This window comes from Oreochromis aureus, linkage group 2 (assembly GCF_013358895.1).
Source record: "Oreochromis aureus strain Israel breed Guangdong linkage group 2, ZZ_aureus, whole genome shotgun sequence".
Taxonomy (NCBI): Eukaryota; Metazoa; Chordata; class Actinopteri; order Cichliformes; family Cichlidae; genus Oreochromis; species Oreochromis aureus.
In genome coordinates, this window is record NC_052943.1 from 13,738,754 (window position 1) to 13,757,834 (window position 19,081).

Below are 19,081 nucleotides of genomic sequence, written 5' to 3' on the forward strand. Positions count from 1 at the left end.
CTTTTAACAAGGTGCGAGTCCGATTTGATCCGTTCAGCGGAGGCCAGCGTGACCTTCAAATCGTCCGGGAAATACGGAACGAATTACATGTTCTCTCTCTTTTTCCCTTTTATTAAAACAATAATAATTATTATTCATTTAACTATGCGCTTACGCTTCCACTTGGAGTAAAAAATACATTACCAAACAGTCGAAATGTTTTTTTTCTCTTTTGTCCTCTTTATGCAGAGACCAAATTAGTTTTAAAAATGTATATTAAATCTATTCGTTTAAAGTAGGCCTAATAATATTGCACAAAAATCTCAAATAAAATGAAATAACATAACAAAAAAAAAAATCAAGGCTGTATTTTAATTAAACTGGGGCGCAAATATTAAAGGAAATATTTTGCGTCTATATTACGCCTGTTTTTTTTTTTCTTTCTGTTTCTTTGCGGGAGAATGAAGGCAAGTGTTTGCTTGCTTGCACCGCGCTTCTTTTCTTCTCCCTCCATTCCTCAGCTCTTAGTTTTTTATTGACAGTGAGATTATTCTGGATCTTCTTCTCTCACCTCCAGCTGTCACTCAGCTTGCCAGCCAGAACATCAGCCCGTGGCATGCAGCGCCGTGTCGCGCCCCGAAGCACCGCTGCTGATACTCTTATTTGTCCCGGATCCAAGTAAAATTCTTTCGTAATCGCTGAGATATTCCAAAATCCGTCAGGCCCACCGGTTCATGTGGTTGAATAAAGTAGTCTAGTTATACGGACTGACAGTGTATCCTCAAGGCTGGATTAAGGTGGAGGAGACGGAGGAGGGGGTCCTCAAGGACTTTGCCAAAAGCTTCGTCGGTTTGTTTCAGCCTCATGTGCTGATATAGGGAGATTGTGTGTGTGTGTGTGTGTGTGTGTGTGTGTGTGTGTGTGTGTGTGTGTGTGTGTGTGTGTGTGTGTGTGTGTGTGAATCGCTGTGAAAGCGCACTTTTGAACTCACCTCAAACGATAAGGGCCTTAAATGCGTCCTGATTTAATTCAGGCCTGCTGAGTCCCTGTTTTGAAGGGGAAGAGGGTTCATTTATTTGGCCGATTTCTGTTTTGTTGTCTTATGTTGCATTTTCTTAAATTGTTTTAAAACGAAATAAAGGCCAAACTGTGCATTTTGCCTTAAGGTTTTCAATAAGGTTTGTTGGACCATGCGTACTAGCCTATTTGATCCGGGGCCTTCCTACCTCTGTCCATATGTCGTATTATAAGAGTCTAAATAACTATTTAGAATGATGCAATATTCCTATTTGACTCTTTTGTTGTAATTTATTAAAAATAAACCCCTCAGTATTGTTATAGTTTATGTTTAATACTATGTTATAAAACTTTTTGGCACTAAGTAAAGGCTGCCACACTAGCTTCATTAGATGTGCTCTGTGCCACCCAGTGGTGATGAGCAGTTACTGCAGCGCATTCTGTCCTGCGCACCTCCGTTACACAATGTTTTTTTTTTTGTTTTTTTTAATTAACTTATTTTGTCCAAGTTTGACACAGACCTCAGCTTTCAAACCACTTCAGAATCCTTGTAATTTACTACCCACCAAACAGCTCAGTGATTCAAAGGAAGAGGGGGTAACGTCTGAAAACCGGAAGCAAATACGAGCCACCGTTTGAGTGTTTCCTGTGACTAGCTCCCGATGCTACACGCGGGAAAACAGGCGAAGCTGCTGAGCACTGTTACAGTAAGAACTGAAGTTTTTTTTAAACTCTGCATTCTCACTTCTATAGAAATTCATTTTTTGATAAGTGTAAGCAACGAGGGAGTGCGTGGCGCACAATTAATTACTTTGAGCTACGTCGTTTGTTACAATAACCCCAAATATTTACATGATTTCTTTTTACCGGCCTAGTGTGGATGGAGCGCTGGATTTTAACTTAGGACCAGCCCAAGCGGGCGGCGTTCTAGCGCGTTCCGTATGCAATGTGAGGATTCAGTTGAAAACGGTCCCACATCGTTGTATAAAAGAAGCGGTCCCTGTGCAGTTGAAGTTAGCCTAGCTATTGTTAGTGGCGCAGCATGGATGATATTTAGGGGTTGCTTCGAGAAACACAAAGACCCAATTGTCACTGAAACATTCACGCCATAAGATAACGATATTCGTAAAATTTCGCCGGGCAGAGCTTTCTTTTAATTGTTCATAGTTAGCTGTTAGCTGGCTCAGAACTTCACTCAGTGCTTTAAACACTAATAAACGGAAATATTAAATAACACGAAAAGACCCCAATTCAACACGAAGCTACTTTTACAGTTTGCACACTCACAGGATGGCTGCTTTCTGCCTCTCGGGTGTTTTGGCTCAGTCGCTGCTTGCTTGTTCATGTTTTCATCAACACCACACTACTTTCCCACCGTGAGGAGCAACAACAAAATGCAGACCCCAGCATGCCACAATCTGGGAATGGTTTTAAAACCATGCGTGCCATAAGCCTCGTTGTAGATGTTTGGTTGTATTTAATGCCGTTTCCTCCGTCTCTGTCTGTCTGTAGAGCATCAGTTATCGCCTGTAGCCAAAATGGGAGACACACTGGAGTTCAACGAGATCTACCAGGAGGTTAAAGGCTCCTGGGTAAGTATCTTCACCAGCCAGCTCTACTCTCAAATTCTCTTTCAGGGCTTCATTGCACTGTGTTTTGAAGTGGCATCGTGTCAAAGCAATTGGCAATCTCAATTGGATGTAAGTCCAGATTTGATTAGGCCTTTGATCATTTCAAGGTAGATTTGCTGGTGTCTTTCTAATCACATTGCCTGAGCTGAAGGGCACCAACTACTGGATGAGCATTCTCCTTAAGGACTTTCTGGTAAAGAGTGAAATTCATGGATCCATCAATTACAGCAAGTTGTGCTGATGCAGCAAAGCAGCCCCAGTCAGACCTTCCAAAAAGGGTAGCTTTTGTTTGGTCAATCCACCGAATATTTTCCTAAAAGTCTTGGGAGATCATCAAAATGTTTTTGGCGAACGTGAGATGAGCCTTCGTTTTCTTTTTGGCCAGCAGTGGTTTTCACCCTGTAATGCTCCCAAGGATGCCATTTTTGCCTCTTGTCTCTTGTTTTTTTTTATTGTTCAGTCATGAATTCTGACCTTAACTGAGCCAAGTGAGGCCTGCAGTTCTTTAGATGATGCTCTGGTTGTTCTTTTGTGACCTACTAGATGGGTCGTTGATGCACTTTTGGAGTAATTTTTATAGTCCGACCACACCTGGGAAGGTTCAACACTGTTCCAAATTTTCTCCGTTTGTAGATAATGGCTCTCACTGTGGTTCACTGGAGTCCCAAAGCCTTAAAAATGACTTCATAAGCCTTTCCAGACTTATAGATGTCAGTTTTGGATCTTTTAGCCAGCTACAATTTGTCAGACAGGTTTTATTTAAGTGATTTCTTAAGTAAACAGGTCTGGCAGTAATCAGGCCTCAGTGTGGCATTGAACTCAGCTCTCCAAAAATGTGGTTAATCCCAGTTGATTCATGATTTAAGATGTGCCAGATATGTTTGGATATTTTAGTTTTTTGTTTGTTTTTTTTTCTTAATAATTGAAATCATCATTTTAAAAATTGCATTTTGTATTTCCTTGGGTTATTTTTTTATCTTATGTTACAATTTGGTAATCTGAAACATGTGTGACAAAATACTAAGAAGTCAGGAACAGGGAAAATTCTTTTCTATAGCACCGTATTATTGTATCATTACACAACAACCTAGTAAAAATAAGATGCCTTTAAATGCTGTTAGCATTGAATCTTAGTCATGAGTGTGGGGGGTAAAAAAAAAATAAAAAATGAAGCTGTCATCAGCTCAGCTGCAGAATTTTTTTTTTTTTTCTGAAAAAACATTTACTCTTTATTTTCTTGTAAAATCACTATTGTAAAGAGGGTATCCATGCCTACGGGTACGGAAACAATAAGAAGATTTGAATTTTTGTTTTGTAAATTAATCTAAATCTAAACTAATCATTAAACTTAAAAAATAAATGTTATGATGTGAGCAAACTCCAATTTGGAAAGCTGTAACCAGTGTTTTTTAGTTTATATGTATAAAATATCATTTGAGTTTTTAATTTTTCAATATGTCGCTGCAGAATGATGGACGGCTGCGTTTCAGCAAGCAGAATGTGGTTTATAAGAGCAGCAAAACGGGGAAGGTGGATAGCATCCCTGCCAGCGAGCTCAATTTGGCCCAGTGGAGGCGGGTGTGCTTAGGCCATGGCATCAAACTTGGCACCAGCACGGGACATGTCTACAAATATGATGGCTTCAGGGACACGGTGAGTTCTGGATGCACATTGCATGCCTGCAGGCTGTTTTGTAGATTTGGGTTAGTGTGTGTGGTTCATATCACTGATCGGTCTCTGAAGTTTGTCTTTTCTTTTTTCTTTTTTTTTTCTGGGATCTAAATCTTTTCTTTCCGTTTCTGGGAAATAATTGTTACCTTACTTGGAGGAGAACAAGGCAGCAGTGGAATATTTCAGACTGACACACACTGCTGGTTTATTCAGCGCTGTGTTTATAGCCAGGGATGTAACCCAAGCAAGGGGACCTCTGATAAACAACTTCCATTCCCTGTCTGACATTTCCTCAGAAAAACACTACCATCTTGTGAAAATGCCACCACTTGAGGGTGCGTGTGCATGTGTGTGCGTGTGTTTCAGAAGTATGCGAATGAATCTGCTCTTCTCCCCGAAGCTCCTAATGGGATTAATGAGGGAAACGAGCACAAGCATGTGTGTTCCATAAACAGTGTAATCATCGGCTCATGTGAGTCAGTGTTTATATCAATCCACTGAAACAATTTGGCTCAGAAAACAGACAAGAAAAAATTGTGGTCGTGTTTGTTTTTTATCACTCCAATTTTTTCCCCTGCTCTGCCTTTTCCCTGCTGCTCTGAGTGTGTGGGGAATGTCAACACACAAGTACAACTCTGAGATGGAGGAGCGGGTATTAACCTGGAGTCTGCGGCTGTCTCCTGGGGTTAATCAGCGTATTTTTTTTCGAGATGGATCCTCTCAACCTGGAGCGCAGGCCGTGATGTCATTGTTTATTATCCCACGGTTAGTGTCGGTAATCGAGAATTGGCTGGAGGTTTAGCTGCTGGCGTGCAGAGCAGACACTTTGATTCATTTGTCCCTGTGAAGCGTTCTTGAGCAAGATGGTGAATCTCTGCCAGAGAGTCTGTTATATAGCTGACCTGTAACTGTCATGTGGAGGAGCAGAAGGTGTAGAAAAGCATGGATTTCACTTATGTTCATGTCACTCACATGTTGAGAGTGCAGCTGGCCCATAACACTGCTGCTGACATTCCGAGTGTGGTGTTGAATGTATGCAGCAGCCCACTGTGGATGCATTTTACTATTGGGGTTCAAAAGTGTTTTGGCCTCATGCATCAAACTGTCAGGTACTAAAGGCTTTCACCCTGCATGTAAAGTTGAAATAGTTTGACAGGTAACAGAAACAATTCATAGGTAGTTTATCGTTTAAATCACACCTCAGTATTATTGTAACACAGCTTGTTTGTGTGTTAGGATAGAGCAAGACAACACCTCAGTATTTATGTTGTTGTTTTGCAGCTTTTTGAGATTTTATAGCGTAAACTAGCCCTGCCCAAAAGTTTTTCTGGCAGCTGTTAGTTCAAATAATGAGTCGTGTAGTCTTTGTTTCCTCTACAGGATTTTTCCTGGCTTAAAATTGGCCTTTGATGGTGCCTACATATAAACACAATTGAGCCACACGTGCTTAAAAACATGTATTTATAAATGTATTTAAAACCAGTCATAGGGGGATCGCAAAGCTAGTCGATTTTGGCAAAGTCTGTGCCAGATCCATCTGCGTGGGTATTTATACCCAGCATATATTTAAAAATGTTTTAAGTTTAAACCTTACTTAAAAAAATATATAATAATGTAATTTTTTTTTTTGTTTGTTTTGTTTTTTGAACAGACTATATGTAGTTAAAATCTTGCAGTTTGACATTAATTTATTCGTTTCTATCTATGTTGTTTTACATGATGTCAAAATCATTTGAGTTTCAGGGCTGAGAATTTTTTAAGTAACATTGTTAATCCAGGGCAACATTGCATAGCACATAAAAGTAACATAGTAGCAAGCCTTTAAAGAAACAAAGCGCTCGCTCTGTGCTTCATGAGGAAACTTTGTCTGATGTTAGAGAAGCAACATGCTGACTATCTAATGTTAGATAAACCGTGTTTAATGTCGACAAATGATCCCTGCAGAGTTTGGACATCCTTGAGTGTCTTTTACCTCCTCAAAAGAAGTCTCGACATCCCGCCTGTAACTGCATCGATGAACGGTTGATGTCTTTCTGTAGCCACTTCCTGCGGTGGACTTGACTGTGCACAAACAAACAAAAACAAGTCTCTTGTCACCAACTGATTAGTTGGTACAATGTTTTTGGAGGGTGGCCCTAATCCTTATTGTTCCAGGAATCAATGATAAAATAATTGTTAGGTTCAGTCCTAATTGAAAGCTCACTTCTTCTTTTCCGTTTAAAATAATCTTGTTTGAGTGGTTGTTTCAAGTATTTGAGGTTTCAGTCCAGATGTTGACAGTACTTTATACAGCTGCTTGACAGCTGTACAAGAGCTCCTTATGAAAAGATCTTAAAGAAAATGGCAAGGGGAGGGGGATTCTTATATAACAGTTGTCATTTTTACTTTTTACTCAGTTTAGTTTTGTTTCCAGAGTTTGCTTGTTTAGATTTTACACTATAAAGATATTACGTTTTTTTAAAATTATTATTATAATAAAAATAATTATTATTACTACTGCTACTACTACTATGGGTGTGTTTTTACTTTTTTTAATTTCATTTTTTCCCAGGGGCAAGTTTTGAGAAGTTGAGAACAGGAGTTACAATACAAACACTTGACTCACAGTCATGTAGACATCCCAGTCTCAATAAACATAACCACCAAACCACCTCATCAGACTGGCCATGATGAAAGATTTGACCACAATGACGGAGTGAAATTAAAGAGATTTAGCTCTACATTTTTATTTTATTTTACTTAGTTCTGTAATACATTGTTTGAAATAGTTTCAGTTAACTCAAATTTTTTCCCGTACTTAGTTTTTAAGCCTAGTCTTAGTAAACTGTATAAAGCAAATATCCAACTGACATAATGAAAGTAATCTTTTAACAAAGTGGATGAAGGCTTTTGGAAAAGCAGGGATTTAAAATGTACTAATAAAAGGCAGGCAGGGTGGTCATGTTGGGTAAGTGTGTGTGTGTCTTTTGGTGGTCTGTGTTTATTATAACTTTATGAGCTGGGCAGTAACAAATCTGCCAAAGCTTCATCGAGGAGATGAGAACTTGCACAAACTCTGATTTTATGAATTTACACATCTGCTTGCGCCTGCTCTCCTATCTAAACAATGCCTTAATGCTGGTCAACAAACATGCTGATGAACTTCAACACACACACACACAAACACACAATTCTGAATCTCTGGGCTCTAATTGGCTGTAATAACCTCATGGACAGGCAGATATCCAGGTGCGTAAATTCGGTTTCCCACAGAGTCTCATTCTACCTTGCACACACTCACACACCACAATCACTTCCACATGTGTTTGCACTACTGGGACTCCGTGTGTGTGTGTGTGTGTGTGTGTGTGTGTGTGTGTGAGAGAGAGAGAGAGAGAGAGAGAGTGTGATTGACCATGTGTTTGTCGCTCTGTGTGATTTCTTTCCAGTTGTAAGGGGTCCTGCAGGATAAATAAACAGGCTGATTGTCAGTGGTGGTGTAGAGGGAAAGAAGACAGAGAGGGTGGATGGATCACATTTACCTCCTGTGTTCCCAAGAGGCCTAAACGGCGGACATAGTTACAATTGCGTTGTGATTAATTATCCCATTCCTCCTTCTTCTTTGGTGGTGTTTTTATAAGCTTTGACCCATGTGGAGCCAGTGCTTTGACTGCGTTGCTAACTTTGAGGCTTTCTCTTCCTTTTGTTTTCACCTCTTTCTCTTCTGTCAACCTTTTTTTCCCCACTGTTATTCTTTCTGCTCACCTCACCAGGACTTTGAGAAGATTTCAGAGTTTTTCAAGGCCAACTACAAGGTGGAGCTGACAGAGAAGGACATGTGTGTGAAGGGCTGGAACTGGGGAACAGCCAAGTTTTCAGGTAAATTTTTCAGAATCGCCGCACTAATAATGTCTGAAGTATTGATGATGATAAGTGGGGTGAAAATCAACAGTCAATTTAAGTTTAGTTTGCTGTTTAACATCAACTTAGAGCGCTATGAAGACGAGGTCAGTTGTTTCTCTCCTAACTGTCTTGTTTCTTCCTTTCACAGGGCCACTGTTATCCTTCGAAGTCAATGACAACACAGCGTTTGAGGTCCCACTGTCCAACGTTTCCCAGTGTGCCACAGGGAAGAACGAAGTCACTCTGGAGTTTCACCAGAATGACGACACAGAAGTCTCCCTTATGGAGGTCCGATTCTACGTCCCACCCAGTCAGTCTGATGAACGGCAAGACCCTGTGGAGGTGACAAAGGATGCTTTGCTTCTGCTTTTTTGTGTGTTTTTTTTTTTTTTTTTTTTTTTTTTTTTTATGCTTTTCTTTGTTTTTGTTTACAGTAGTTCTAAAACTGTGTGTTTTCATTCAGGCATTTGCCCAGAATGTGTTATCTAAGGCTGACGTGATCCAGGCTACAGGAGACGCTGTGTGTATCTTCAAAGAGCTGCAGTGTCTTACACCCAGAGGAAGGTAAAAGATCGACATTTGAGCACCTAAATCCAGTCACCTACCGATTTTCTGATTTGATTTTAAACCACAAAATTGAATCAGTGAGTAGGTCGCTCACAGGCCAGTTTATCACTATATTAAACATACTTGATACTAAGGGAGCCAAATTGTACAAAGAAAATAATCCCATAGTATTACACTATCACCAGCCTGAATTGGCAGGCTGGATCCATTCTTAAAGGTTGTTTACACCAAATTTTGACCATACTGTCCAAATGTCACATCAGAAATTGAGACCAATCACACCAGGGGATTTTTGTTTTTTGTTTGTTTGTTTTTTCACCTTTGACCTTCAGCAGGTCATCTTGACCTTTTCTACATGCAGACGTACATTGAGTTGCTGCCAGGTGATTGGCTGTTCAGATATTTGAGTTAACAAGCAGTTAGGCCGATGTACCTAATAATAAAATGGCCTTTGCACTTTCATGATATCACACTTATGAAGTCACTATATGATTCACATTAGTTAGAACAGAGTTAACCAGTTAATATTCCTTTCTTCAGATATGACATCCGTATCTACCCGACATTTCTTCACCTGCACGGTAAAACGTTCGACTACAAGATTCCCTACACCACCGTCCTCCGTCTTTTCCTGCTGCCACACAAGGATCAGAGGCAGATGTTCTTTGTGGTATGTGAACTTTTCTGTGTGACTTTTATTGTCGACAGTGTTAGCATTTAATGCTCCCATTTTCTGACCTCCTCTCTCTTTGTGTGGTGTTTTTGTTTTCTTTATAGATCAGTCTGGATCCTCCTATCAAGCAGGGTCAGACACGTTATCACTTTCTCATTCTGCTCTTCTCCAAGGAAGAAGATATTAGCCTAACCCTCAACATGAGCGAGTGAGTGCATCTAGACCTAGATTGGCTTGAAAGCTAATTTTGACTGAAGAATAATGTTGTAAAGCATGTATCCACTAGGGGGAACCAAGGGTCTGAGTCAGTAGTGCCAGTAAAAACTGTTCTTTGCATAATTTAGAAACTCTCAAAACCTAATTTTAAGTTTTTAAACTTTGTTCTTTCCCCTGTGTGTAACAGAGAAGATGTGGAGCGTCGTTTTGAGGGTAAACTCAGTAAGTTCATGTCAGGATCTCTTTATGAGATGGTGAGCAGGGTGATGAAGGCCTTGGTCAACCGTAAAATCACAGTACCTGGAAACTTCCAAGGGTAGGCATCTCATATACTTCTGTTTTTCAAAAACACTTTTTTTTTAAAAAATTAATTAATTTTTTTTTTTAGCAAAATTAAGTATAACTGTGTCACTCTTTGGGCGTTCATCTCTTCCTCCTCAGACACTCAGGAGCCCAGTGCATCACCTGCTCTTACAAGGCATCCTCAGGCCTCCTCTATCCTTTGGAAAGGGGTTTCATCTACGTCCACAAGCCCCCTGTTCACTTGCGCTTTGAAGAGATCTCTTGTGTCAACTTTGCCAGAGGCACCACCACGACACGTTCTTTTGACTTTGAGATTGAGACCAAGCAAGGGAACCAGTACACTTTTAGCAGCATTGAGAGGTGAGACCACTGCACACACAGGTTTTGTTAACAGGAGGAGACCTATCATAAAAACACAAAGGTATCCTGGTTATGTGTTTCATGCTGGGAGAATATTCATTCATATACAAGTCTGGTAATGATTTTCACTCTGTCACACTCGTTCACATTGTGTGGGGGTTTTTTTTCTTCTCTTTCTTCTTCTAATAACTCACTTTAGAGGATGAGAGTAAATCCATTTTGGTTTCTGGCTGTTTGCATTGACCACTCTGCTGATTCAGCATCTCCATCTTATCGCCACTGATGTAACATGATCCTTCCAAGCACTAAAAGTCATCATCTGCATTAGAGTTGTCAGACTTTCATTTCATTTTGTGCCATATGCTCCAAAACTCAAGCTTAACATGAAGCTGCAGGAACCTAAGTTAAGTGCCTACATGGAGGGTTATATTCCCATCAAAAGAAAGACAGTGGGTAATTTCAGATTCTGAAGCAAGGATGTTGTTCATAAATTTAGATCTTGCTAATACCGTGTTTTTATTTTGTTTATAGCTTTTACAGCACTGTACTGCTCAGACAGGAGCTCAGTTATGATATAGGTTCATGTGCCAAAATATGGAAGAGGACGAATAACAGATTTTCTGTAAAACGAACGAAGCACATCCAGTCCTTGGAAATGAATACATACTGCTCGTAAATAATTAACAAGCATTTCCTATGGATAGACTCTAGGGTTGGGTGATCGCCATGGTCTGATTGTCCCCATGTGGGATCGCCAGTGAAATGTGTGTTACAAATGAGTATATGTGGAGATGAAACATGAAGCAATATTGAGATGGATTGAGACATGTTATTATGAATATCATAGTAAGAAATATCTTAATTGAATGCATTAATGGGCGACAAGCGCCTCCATATTTTGGCATCTGAACCTATATCATAATTGAGCAATGGAAACAGGTGAGCCATCATCGACATCGTTGTCCATCAGCACAACTTGCCATACTACTTAATTTATAATGTCACTTTTATTAACAACAACAGAGCTGACCAGTGTGCTGAAAAATAAAACCATAAATAAAGGACAAGCACAGGCCAAAAGGTAACAGATACCAAAAACAAAAGAGCTGTAGAAGTGAAACAATAAAGGAGTACATAAAATATAACTTAAAATCACAGTCAACATCTCACAGTGGGTTCAAAGCCAGGGAGTAAAAGTGTGCTTTTAAGAGATTTAAAAACAACAACAAAAGGAGCCTGCATGATGTGCAATGGCAAATCACAAGTTTGCTGGTCTACTGACCTGAGAGAACCAGTGGGACATATGGCTGGAGCAGAAAAAAAACAATGGGGCACCACCATTAAGAGACTTAAAAACAAATGAAAGGGTTTTAAAATTGATTTGTAAATGACCTGGAAGCCAGTGAAGGGAAGCTGAAATTGGGCTTATGTGCTCTTACTTGCTTTAACCTTATTTTTTTTAAATCAAAGCGGTAGCATTTTACTCCAGCTGTAGTCGAGAAATGGAGACATGTGCCATGCACTGCAGTAATCAAAACGAGACAATATGTTGAAAAAGCATGTATTAATGTTTCAAGATTGCATTTGGACAGATGAGGCTTGATTTTGACAGTAGTATATTCATATGAGAATCGAGCTTCAGAGAAGGAACCGTTTTCACATTTAAGTTGGTGATAATGCATTTCTCATATGGGAGCAGATTGGAAAGGGCAACACAGCGGGTGCTGCTTTTGCCACAGGATCTAAACAACATGACTTCTGAAATTCAGAAAATTTGGTGTCATCCATCTCCTGATGTCAATGACACAGTCGAGGAAAGGCTGGACTGAGCATGCACCAGTGTCCTTCCTTGGAAAATAAAATTGACAGTCATCGGCATAACAGTGAAAGGCAGTGTTTTGTTTCTGGAAAATGGTGCCAAGTGGCAGCAGGTACAAAAAGAAAAGTAGCTGACCAGAGGGCAGCAGGTCAAACATTTGGTGGGCAGAGTACAAGGAGTCACCTGTGAGACCGGAGGATCTGGCAATGGTCTCCAAGGGTGGCAGAGAGCAGCCAATGGTTTTTTTGTGGCGGTGTTACTTACCCTCTGCACGGCCTGCCTGTTCTCAGTAGTGGCCCCTGCGTCCCAAACACCCAGGCAGGAGCGATAGAATGCCAGCAGCAGCTTCTGGTCCAGGTTATTCTTCCTCAGGACCGCTGTTGGGCCTTCTTTACCACCGCGTTTGTGTTGTGGGTCCAGATAAGATCGGTGTGGGTGCCCATAAACCTAAAGGTGGAGACAAATTCCACCCGTTCTCCATTTATAATCAGAGGGGAGTGGACCTGTCTGTGCCTCCTGAAGTCCATTATGAGTTCTTTTGTTTTAAGGATGTTCAGCTTCAGGTCCATCCCATTGCAGGACAAGCTCTGCAGTTTTAGATCCTGAATTGAGGCTTGTGAGACATCCCAGCAGTCCATGAGGTTGTTACTTATTGTGGTGTTTGGTTTTTGATCATATTGTTAAGCCACTCTAATTAATATAAAATAAATAACTCCTGCTTTGTCTCTTTCCCTTCTAGAGAGGAGTACGGCAAACTATTTGACTTTGTTAATGCTAAGAAGCTCAACATCAAGAACAGAGGCTTCAAAGAGGTAATGCACAAGTCACTGAAACACCTCTCAGTTTGTACATTAAGTTTTATCATATTTCTATCCCCAATATTGATGCTTGTTGCCCTTCTCCTTTGTGTTTGTCCTTGTACACCTGTAGAAGAAGGTGGGTATGGTCATGGGCGTCACGTGTGGATTAGGCACTTGATTTTATTGGTCTGGAGTGATTTCCTGCTTGCATGGCGTGCTGCTGGTGTGTGTGCGTGTTCTGAGGGTGGCGTCCAATGATCTTGATTTGATTTGACATTACCAATATGGTTGCTGTTGAACCTGAGATATTTTGAGTGATTTATGACTAATCATGGGACATGGAGGTGAGGGAGCGCTGACCAACACCTCTTTGGGTCGGTGTGTGTGCGCGCGCGTGTTGTGTGTGTGTGTGTTTGCATTGTGCTGACTAATGTGTGGCCTGGGGGCTTTTGGTGTGCTTTAACACTCAACACAGTTGTCATCAAGACTGCTGCCTTACATAGGCGACGCTGATTGCATTACCTACAATGGTCTTTGACATATATGAGCTCCTTTCAACGAGGCCATCCCATCTGTTTCTGTGGTGATGGGGTCAGCAGAGGTCAATGAAAATTAATGGAGCTCCTCTCTAATTCCTGTTGGTGTTCGAGTAGCAGCCTCCCTGTTTGTCCGTCGACTGGTGGACTTGGATGCGTGCAGATGGAGAAGAAGAAAATAGTTTGAATTTTATTTCCAGGATGGCATTACAGCATAGCGACCCTCAAGCTAAAGAAGATGCTAAGCTAAGATTTTGTGTGGTCTTATACTTCACTTTATATGTAAATATGAGTCATTTAATCTATTAGTATCAGAGTGTCCAATGGTTTTGGCTCATGTTAACCCTTTCCATGTCCATGCAAACAAAGTTTTTGTCCATCCAGCAGTTTGGAAGAGCTCAGAAATGGACCAATAAAAGGCCTGAACCACCTAAAAATATAGATAAGATGAGCATGGCCACCATGACATCACCCATTGTTTTCTGAAGTCACATCTTAAAGCTTAAAGCTGGGCATTTCGTGGTGGATCTTTGTGACACTGTGTGCCTTTTTTCCACGAGTACCGACTTAACTCCACTCTACTCTGTTTTGGTGGGGGGGGTTTTCCAAAGTTGAGTGCCATCGCAGTATGATGGTCATTATAGCAACACGTCCGAAACTCTGCAACACTATTAATATATGACACAAACACGACACAATAATGGAGGACTTAGGGGTGATGGTATACCTGTTGCTCCATTGTTTTTTATCAGACTCGAGGACCGCGGTGTTGATTTTTGTGCAGCCATTTACCTCGTTGCAGAGTTTCAGAAATGGCAGTTTTTTGGGCGGGTTTGTTTTGTTTTGTTTTCCCTTCCCTTTCCTGAAAGAGTCACTTTCATGACTCATCGAGTAATGCCATCATTGACTGGCCAATCGGGGGCTTGCAGTCTTTTGACGTCACATTTTCATACCTGGTACCAAGTGTTACCACCTGATGGAAACCCTAAAAGCCGAGCCGAGTAGGTACTAGTGGAAAAGAGGCATTTGATTCTTGTACAGCAGAGACCTGCCAGTCACAAGGTAGCCACACCTTCAAAAACACACTGCTTTTTTTTTTTTCTATTTAACTGTATTTTTAAACACAATTTCCCACGGTGTGAAGAAGATTTTGCAAAATGTGTTCAAAGGTTAAGTAAAAAAGCTGTTTTCTCATAGGCTGCTATAGGATCTCAAATCTTTATTGTATGTGTGCGCTTTTTTCCCTCCCCGCAGCTATCGCCCTCTGGTGGCCGTCACAAATAATGCAGGTTTCTAGGCACTTCTGCAGCAGCTTCATTTTTCCAAACCAAAATTTACATTCATGTTTTAAACCATGAAATGTACAATAACAACAGTAAAAACAGCAGAACTAGAGAGGAAATGAAAAGAAGTTGGCATAAAAACTAAAAAATTTCTGTAGGAAAAAAATTTTTTCTTCCCATTTCCTGTTCTTAGTAAGCTAGCTGCCCCCTCAGATTAAACCTTTAAACCTGCATTATATTCTCTTTGTGACAGAAATGTGATCAGCTAAAATTACTTCTAATAATTAAGTTATTTATTTAGCAAAAACCGCCAAAGTGATGTGTTAAGTTGCAGTCATGTGTCGGGCTGATTTAATAACACTGTACATTAAATATTTGGGGGTTTTAAACATGCTGGAAAAAACCAGCAGTTGCAATATCTGTAATGCCTAGTTGGATTTTTCTTTTTTCTTTTTTTTGCTAATGAATTAAGCAATAAGGAAAAGGTGACTAACTTTATCTCAGAGTAGGTAGAGGCTCGTGGGTACTGTGTTTTTTGTTTTTTGTCTGTTTTGTTTTTTGACCCTGTAGTGTATTTCCAGGGCATGAAGGGCAACATTGATGAATACAGCGACTCAGATGATGACCAACACGATGCTTACTTGGAAAGGATGAAGGCTGAGGGCAAGATCAGGGAGGAGGGCAACGACAGTGACGAATCAGACGGTGAAAGTGGTGAGTAATGACTGCCTATATGACAGGATAGCGAGCATACTGAGAAGAAGGGGAACGTTCGATAGTGATTTCTTTTTTCTTTCTTTCTTGTTTCTCTTCAGATGAGTCTTTCAACCCTGGAGAGGAAGATGAAGAGATTGCAGAAGAGTACGTGACCCTCCTTAAACGTAGTTGGACGATATGATAGCTTATTAACACTATTACACTATAACACTAACACTACTGGCATCTCCTTGTCGTCAATCAGGTATGACAGCAATGCCTCAGCAAGCGACAGCAGTGAAGGAGGAGAGGAGAGTGAAGATGAGAGTGCAAAGAAGAAAAAGGCCAAGAAAGCCAAAGTGGTGAAGGAGAAAAAAGAAAGAAAGCCACGAAAAGAGGTGAGAGAAGGGCTAAAATAAGTCACCAAACATCGCAATAGACACTGTACATAAAGGCGTGCAGTTTCAAACATTTCTTTACTCAATTCCTTTTTATCCTCAATGTGAGCAGAAGAAGCAGAAGGATGCTGGCGGACCCAAGAGACCAATGAGTGCGTATATGCTTTGGCTCAACTCCAGCCGTGAGCGAATCAAGTCGGAGAACCCTGGCATCTCCGTCACAGAGATCTCTAAGAAGGCCGGAGAGATGTGGAGACAGCTGAGCAAAGATGAGAAGCAGGTGAGGGTTAAGAGAAATTGCTTTAGTTTTGGTTTTTTAACTTAAAAAGTTTAAATACACATGAATAAAATGCATCTATTGTCCACTTAAGTATGTTAATAAACCAGAATAAACGTGTAGAAAAACCTCTAAAGAATGTTTTCTGTAGGAGTGGGAAGCAAAGGCAGGCGAGGCGAAAAAACAGTACGATAAAGCAAAGAAAGAATACAAAGAGAGCGGTGGAGCAACTTCCAGCCCCAGGAAGTAAGGCCTGCAACACAATAAGTTTTTGGGTTTTTTTTTGAAGTCTTGATACAGAAAAATAGCTAAATTTGTTATATTTTCTTCTACTTTTCACCCATTAGGGAGAGTAAAAAGTCTGGAGCCAAAAAGGACGATAAGAAAAGGAAGTCTGCCGGTGCAGACAAGGACAGAGAGCGGGGAGGAAACGACAGCTTCAAGAGCCGAGAGTTCATCGAGACCAGCGAGGAGAGTTCATCAGACTCTGACCACAAGAGCAAGTCCAAGAGGAAGAAGGTAAATCCAGTGACTGTAAATGCCATCATCAGACAAAACAGACTCAGACTCTTTCTTATTGAATGATGTAGGATGTCTTTTAGTTTCTTTTACCTAATCAGAAACCACAATACTAACCACAATGGCTGCTCAGTGAGAAGTAGACATTTTCTTTAGGAGGAGAAACCTTTAAAATCCCGTTAGCTGATTGAGGGACAGCTACGGGACAAAGTGTATCAGGGAAAACCTGGAACTGAAGCACCCCGCTTACTAAAGAGATGGCAGGCAAGAGAGAGGGAAGGCAATAGAGAGCTAATGTGTTTGAGAATGAAAACTCCAGTTATCTTGTGTATCACTATATTGCATTTTTTAACCAAATGCAAAGAAAACAGTAATGAGGAGACTATAAGAATTTTCTTGAACATGTCTGTGGATGTTTGCAGTTTCTGTTAGAATATATTTGCCATAGAGCTACGAGGCAGTGTTTGACAACTTGCTTTTTCCTGTTTAGTTGAGATTTTGCCTGCAGTTTGAGTTAACTGTAAAGAAATGTGCTTTATTCGCTTCTCGATAACACAGATGCAGAGAGCAATCAGAGAACTTGAGCGTTGCGCATTAAATCAATGAAAATTGTTGATGTAAACATAGTGAAACTGTTTCTTTTAGACTAAAGCACTCCTTCATGTTCTGACATGAGCTATTGTAAACACTGAGTTCTTCCTTTTTTCTTTTTTTTTCTAAACAGGAATCAGACGATGAGGAAGAAGAGGCGGTGTCCACACCTGCAAGCTCCGAGGAAGAGTCTGACTGAAGACACACACTTTTCCACCTCGTATACACACACACACACCAAGGACCAAGCGTTTATACTCTCTCTGCTGATACCACACTGACGGACAAATTAACAGACTTGAGTTGTATTTGCTTCTTCGTGGTTCGTTTTATGAGTACAAACACATTTTTGTGACTGACTCTGAAAACCCATGTAATGATATTTGAGTAGTTTGATGATGAGCTGGCATACCTTTTGGAAATACTGAAGGGTTTTCCATCAAACCAGTGGGCATATATGTTTTAGTTACATAGCATGATGATTGCAGGAGTTGTTAGTTAGCAGATGCAAAGCTATGAACGGGAATAACTTTGTGACTTTTCCAGTGTCATGTTTTCAGGCCAAAATAAATAAATGAATCATTTTCAATAAAAACTCAGTTAGTGGTGCTTTGATCCCCATGGAAAAAGATTTTAAACTGATGGTCAGACGGTCATTTTGAGAGATTGCTTGCTGCCGTGTGTGTGTAAAGTAGCTTGTAAAGCACATTTAATGAATGTGGTCCATTTAGTGTTATTTACAACATGTAAACATTCATTCATTGTTCAGAATGTTTAAAAGTTTCTTTACATACACCTTTTCAGCCAGTCAATTCAATTCAGTTTTGTTTATTTAGCTGTAAATCACAACACCAGTTTCCTCAGAGCGCTTTATATTTTAAGGTAAAGACCCTACAATAATACAAAGAAAACAGAGAAAACCCCAACAATCTTATAACCTCCTATGAGCAAGTGCTTTGGCGACAGTGGGAAGGAAAAACTCCCTTTTAACAGGAAGAAACCTCCAGCAGAACCAGGCTGAGGGAGGAGCGCCCATCTGCTGCGACCAGTTGGGGGTGAGGGGAGGAACACAGGACAAAGACATGCTGTGGAAAGGGGGACAGAGATTAACATTAACTAACGATTAAACGCAGAGAGGTTAACACATGTTAACAAACCAAAAACGTGAGTGAGAAAGGTAACTGAAGAAGTAACACTCAGTGCATCATGGGGATCACCCAGCAGCCTAGACCTATTGCAGTGTAACTAAGAGAGGAGCCCTAACTATACGCTTAAGTTATAAGTCTAATCTTAAAAGTAGGGAGTGTGTCTGTCTCTGGAAGCTGGTTTGACAGACGAGGGGCATTCTGCTTTTAGATACTGTAGGAGCCACAAGTAAACCAGTAGTCTGAGAGCAAAGTGCTCTAATGGGGTGATACGGTACTACAAGTTCATTAAGATAGGATCGGGCCTGATTATTCAAGACCTTGTATGTGAGGAGCAGGATTTTAAATTTGATTTAACAGGGAGCCAATGAAGAGAAGCCAGTATAGGAGAAGTATAACAAATCAGATGGCAGCCACTCAGTCATGTGATTGGCAATACAGTCTAAACGTAGACATGGTCGTGACTGCATGCTGAAGTTCAAACTGAGCAGAATGAGATAGAAAGGTGATTTTAAGTGACTTTGAACATGGCGTGGTTGTTGGTGCCAGACAGGCTGGTCTGAGTATTTCAGAAACTGCTGAGATTTTCCCCCACAGCCATCTCTGGGGTTGACAGAGAATGGTAAGAGAAGAGAAAATGTCCAGTAAGCAGCACATTTCTGAGTGAAAATACTTTGTTGAGGTCAGAGAAGGATATCCAGACTAACAGGAGATTCAC

At 40.6% G+C, this 19,081-nt stretch overlaps 2 protein-coding genes across 3 annotated transcripts in view; one reads left to right on the forward strand and one right to left on the reverse strand.

Moving 5' to 3' along the window:
- Positions 1 to 2,475, reverse strand: part of clcf1 (cardiotrophin-like cytokine factor 1) — an 18,696-nt gene extending 16,221 nt beyond the window's left edge. Inside the window, exon 1 of the mRNA XM_039618730.1 lies at positions 2,284 to 2,475. Coding sequence (XP_039474664.1) covers positions 2,284 to 2,341 — 58 coding nt within the window. The 5' untranslated portion in view covers positions 2,342 to 2,475. The remainder of the gene's footprint in view (positions 1 to 2,283) is intronic.
- ssrp1a (structure specific recognition protein 1a) lies at positions 1,565 to 17,849 on the forward strand. Of its 2 annotated transcripts, XM_031755414.2 has the most exons (19): positions 1,565 to 1,703; positions 2,509 to 2,588; positions 4,095 to 4,280; positions 8,051 to 8,156; positions 8,329 to 8,522; positions 8,644 to 8,744; positions 9,288 to 9,417; positions 9,525 to 9,628; positions 9,824 to 9,952; positions 10,078 to 10,299; positions 12,858 to 12,930; positions 13,049 to 13,054; positions 15,319 to 15,451; positions 15,553 to 15,598; positions 15,699 to 15,831; positions 15,944 to 16,111; positions 16,260 to 16,354; positions 16,456 to 16,627; positions 17,352 to 17,849. In XM_031755414.2, exons 2-19 carry the CDS (start codon positions 2,535 to 2,537, stop codon positions 17,415 to 17,417), a joined length of 2,118 nt encoding a protein of 705 aa, XP_031611274.1. In that variant the 5' UTR covers positions 1,565 to 1,703; positions 2,509 to 2,534; the 3' UTR covers positions 17,418 to 17,849. The 2 variants fall into 2 exon arrangements, with proteins under 2 accessions (XP_031611274.1, XP_031611357.1); XM_031755497.2 differs by lacking the exon at positions 13,049 to 13,054.
- The last annotated feature ends 1,232 nt before the right edge of the window (positions 17,850 to 19,081 follow it).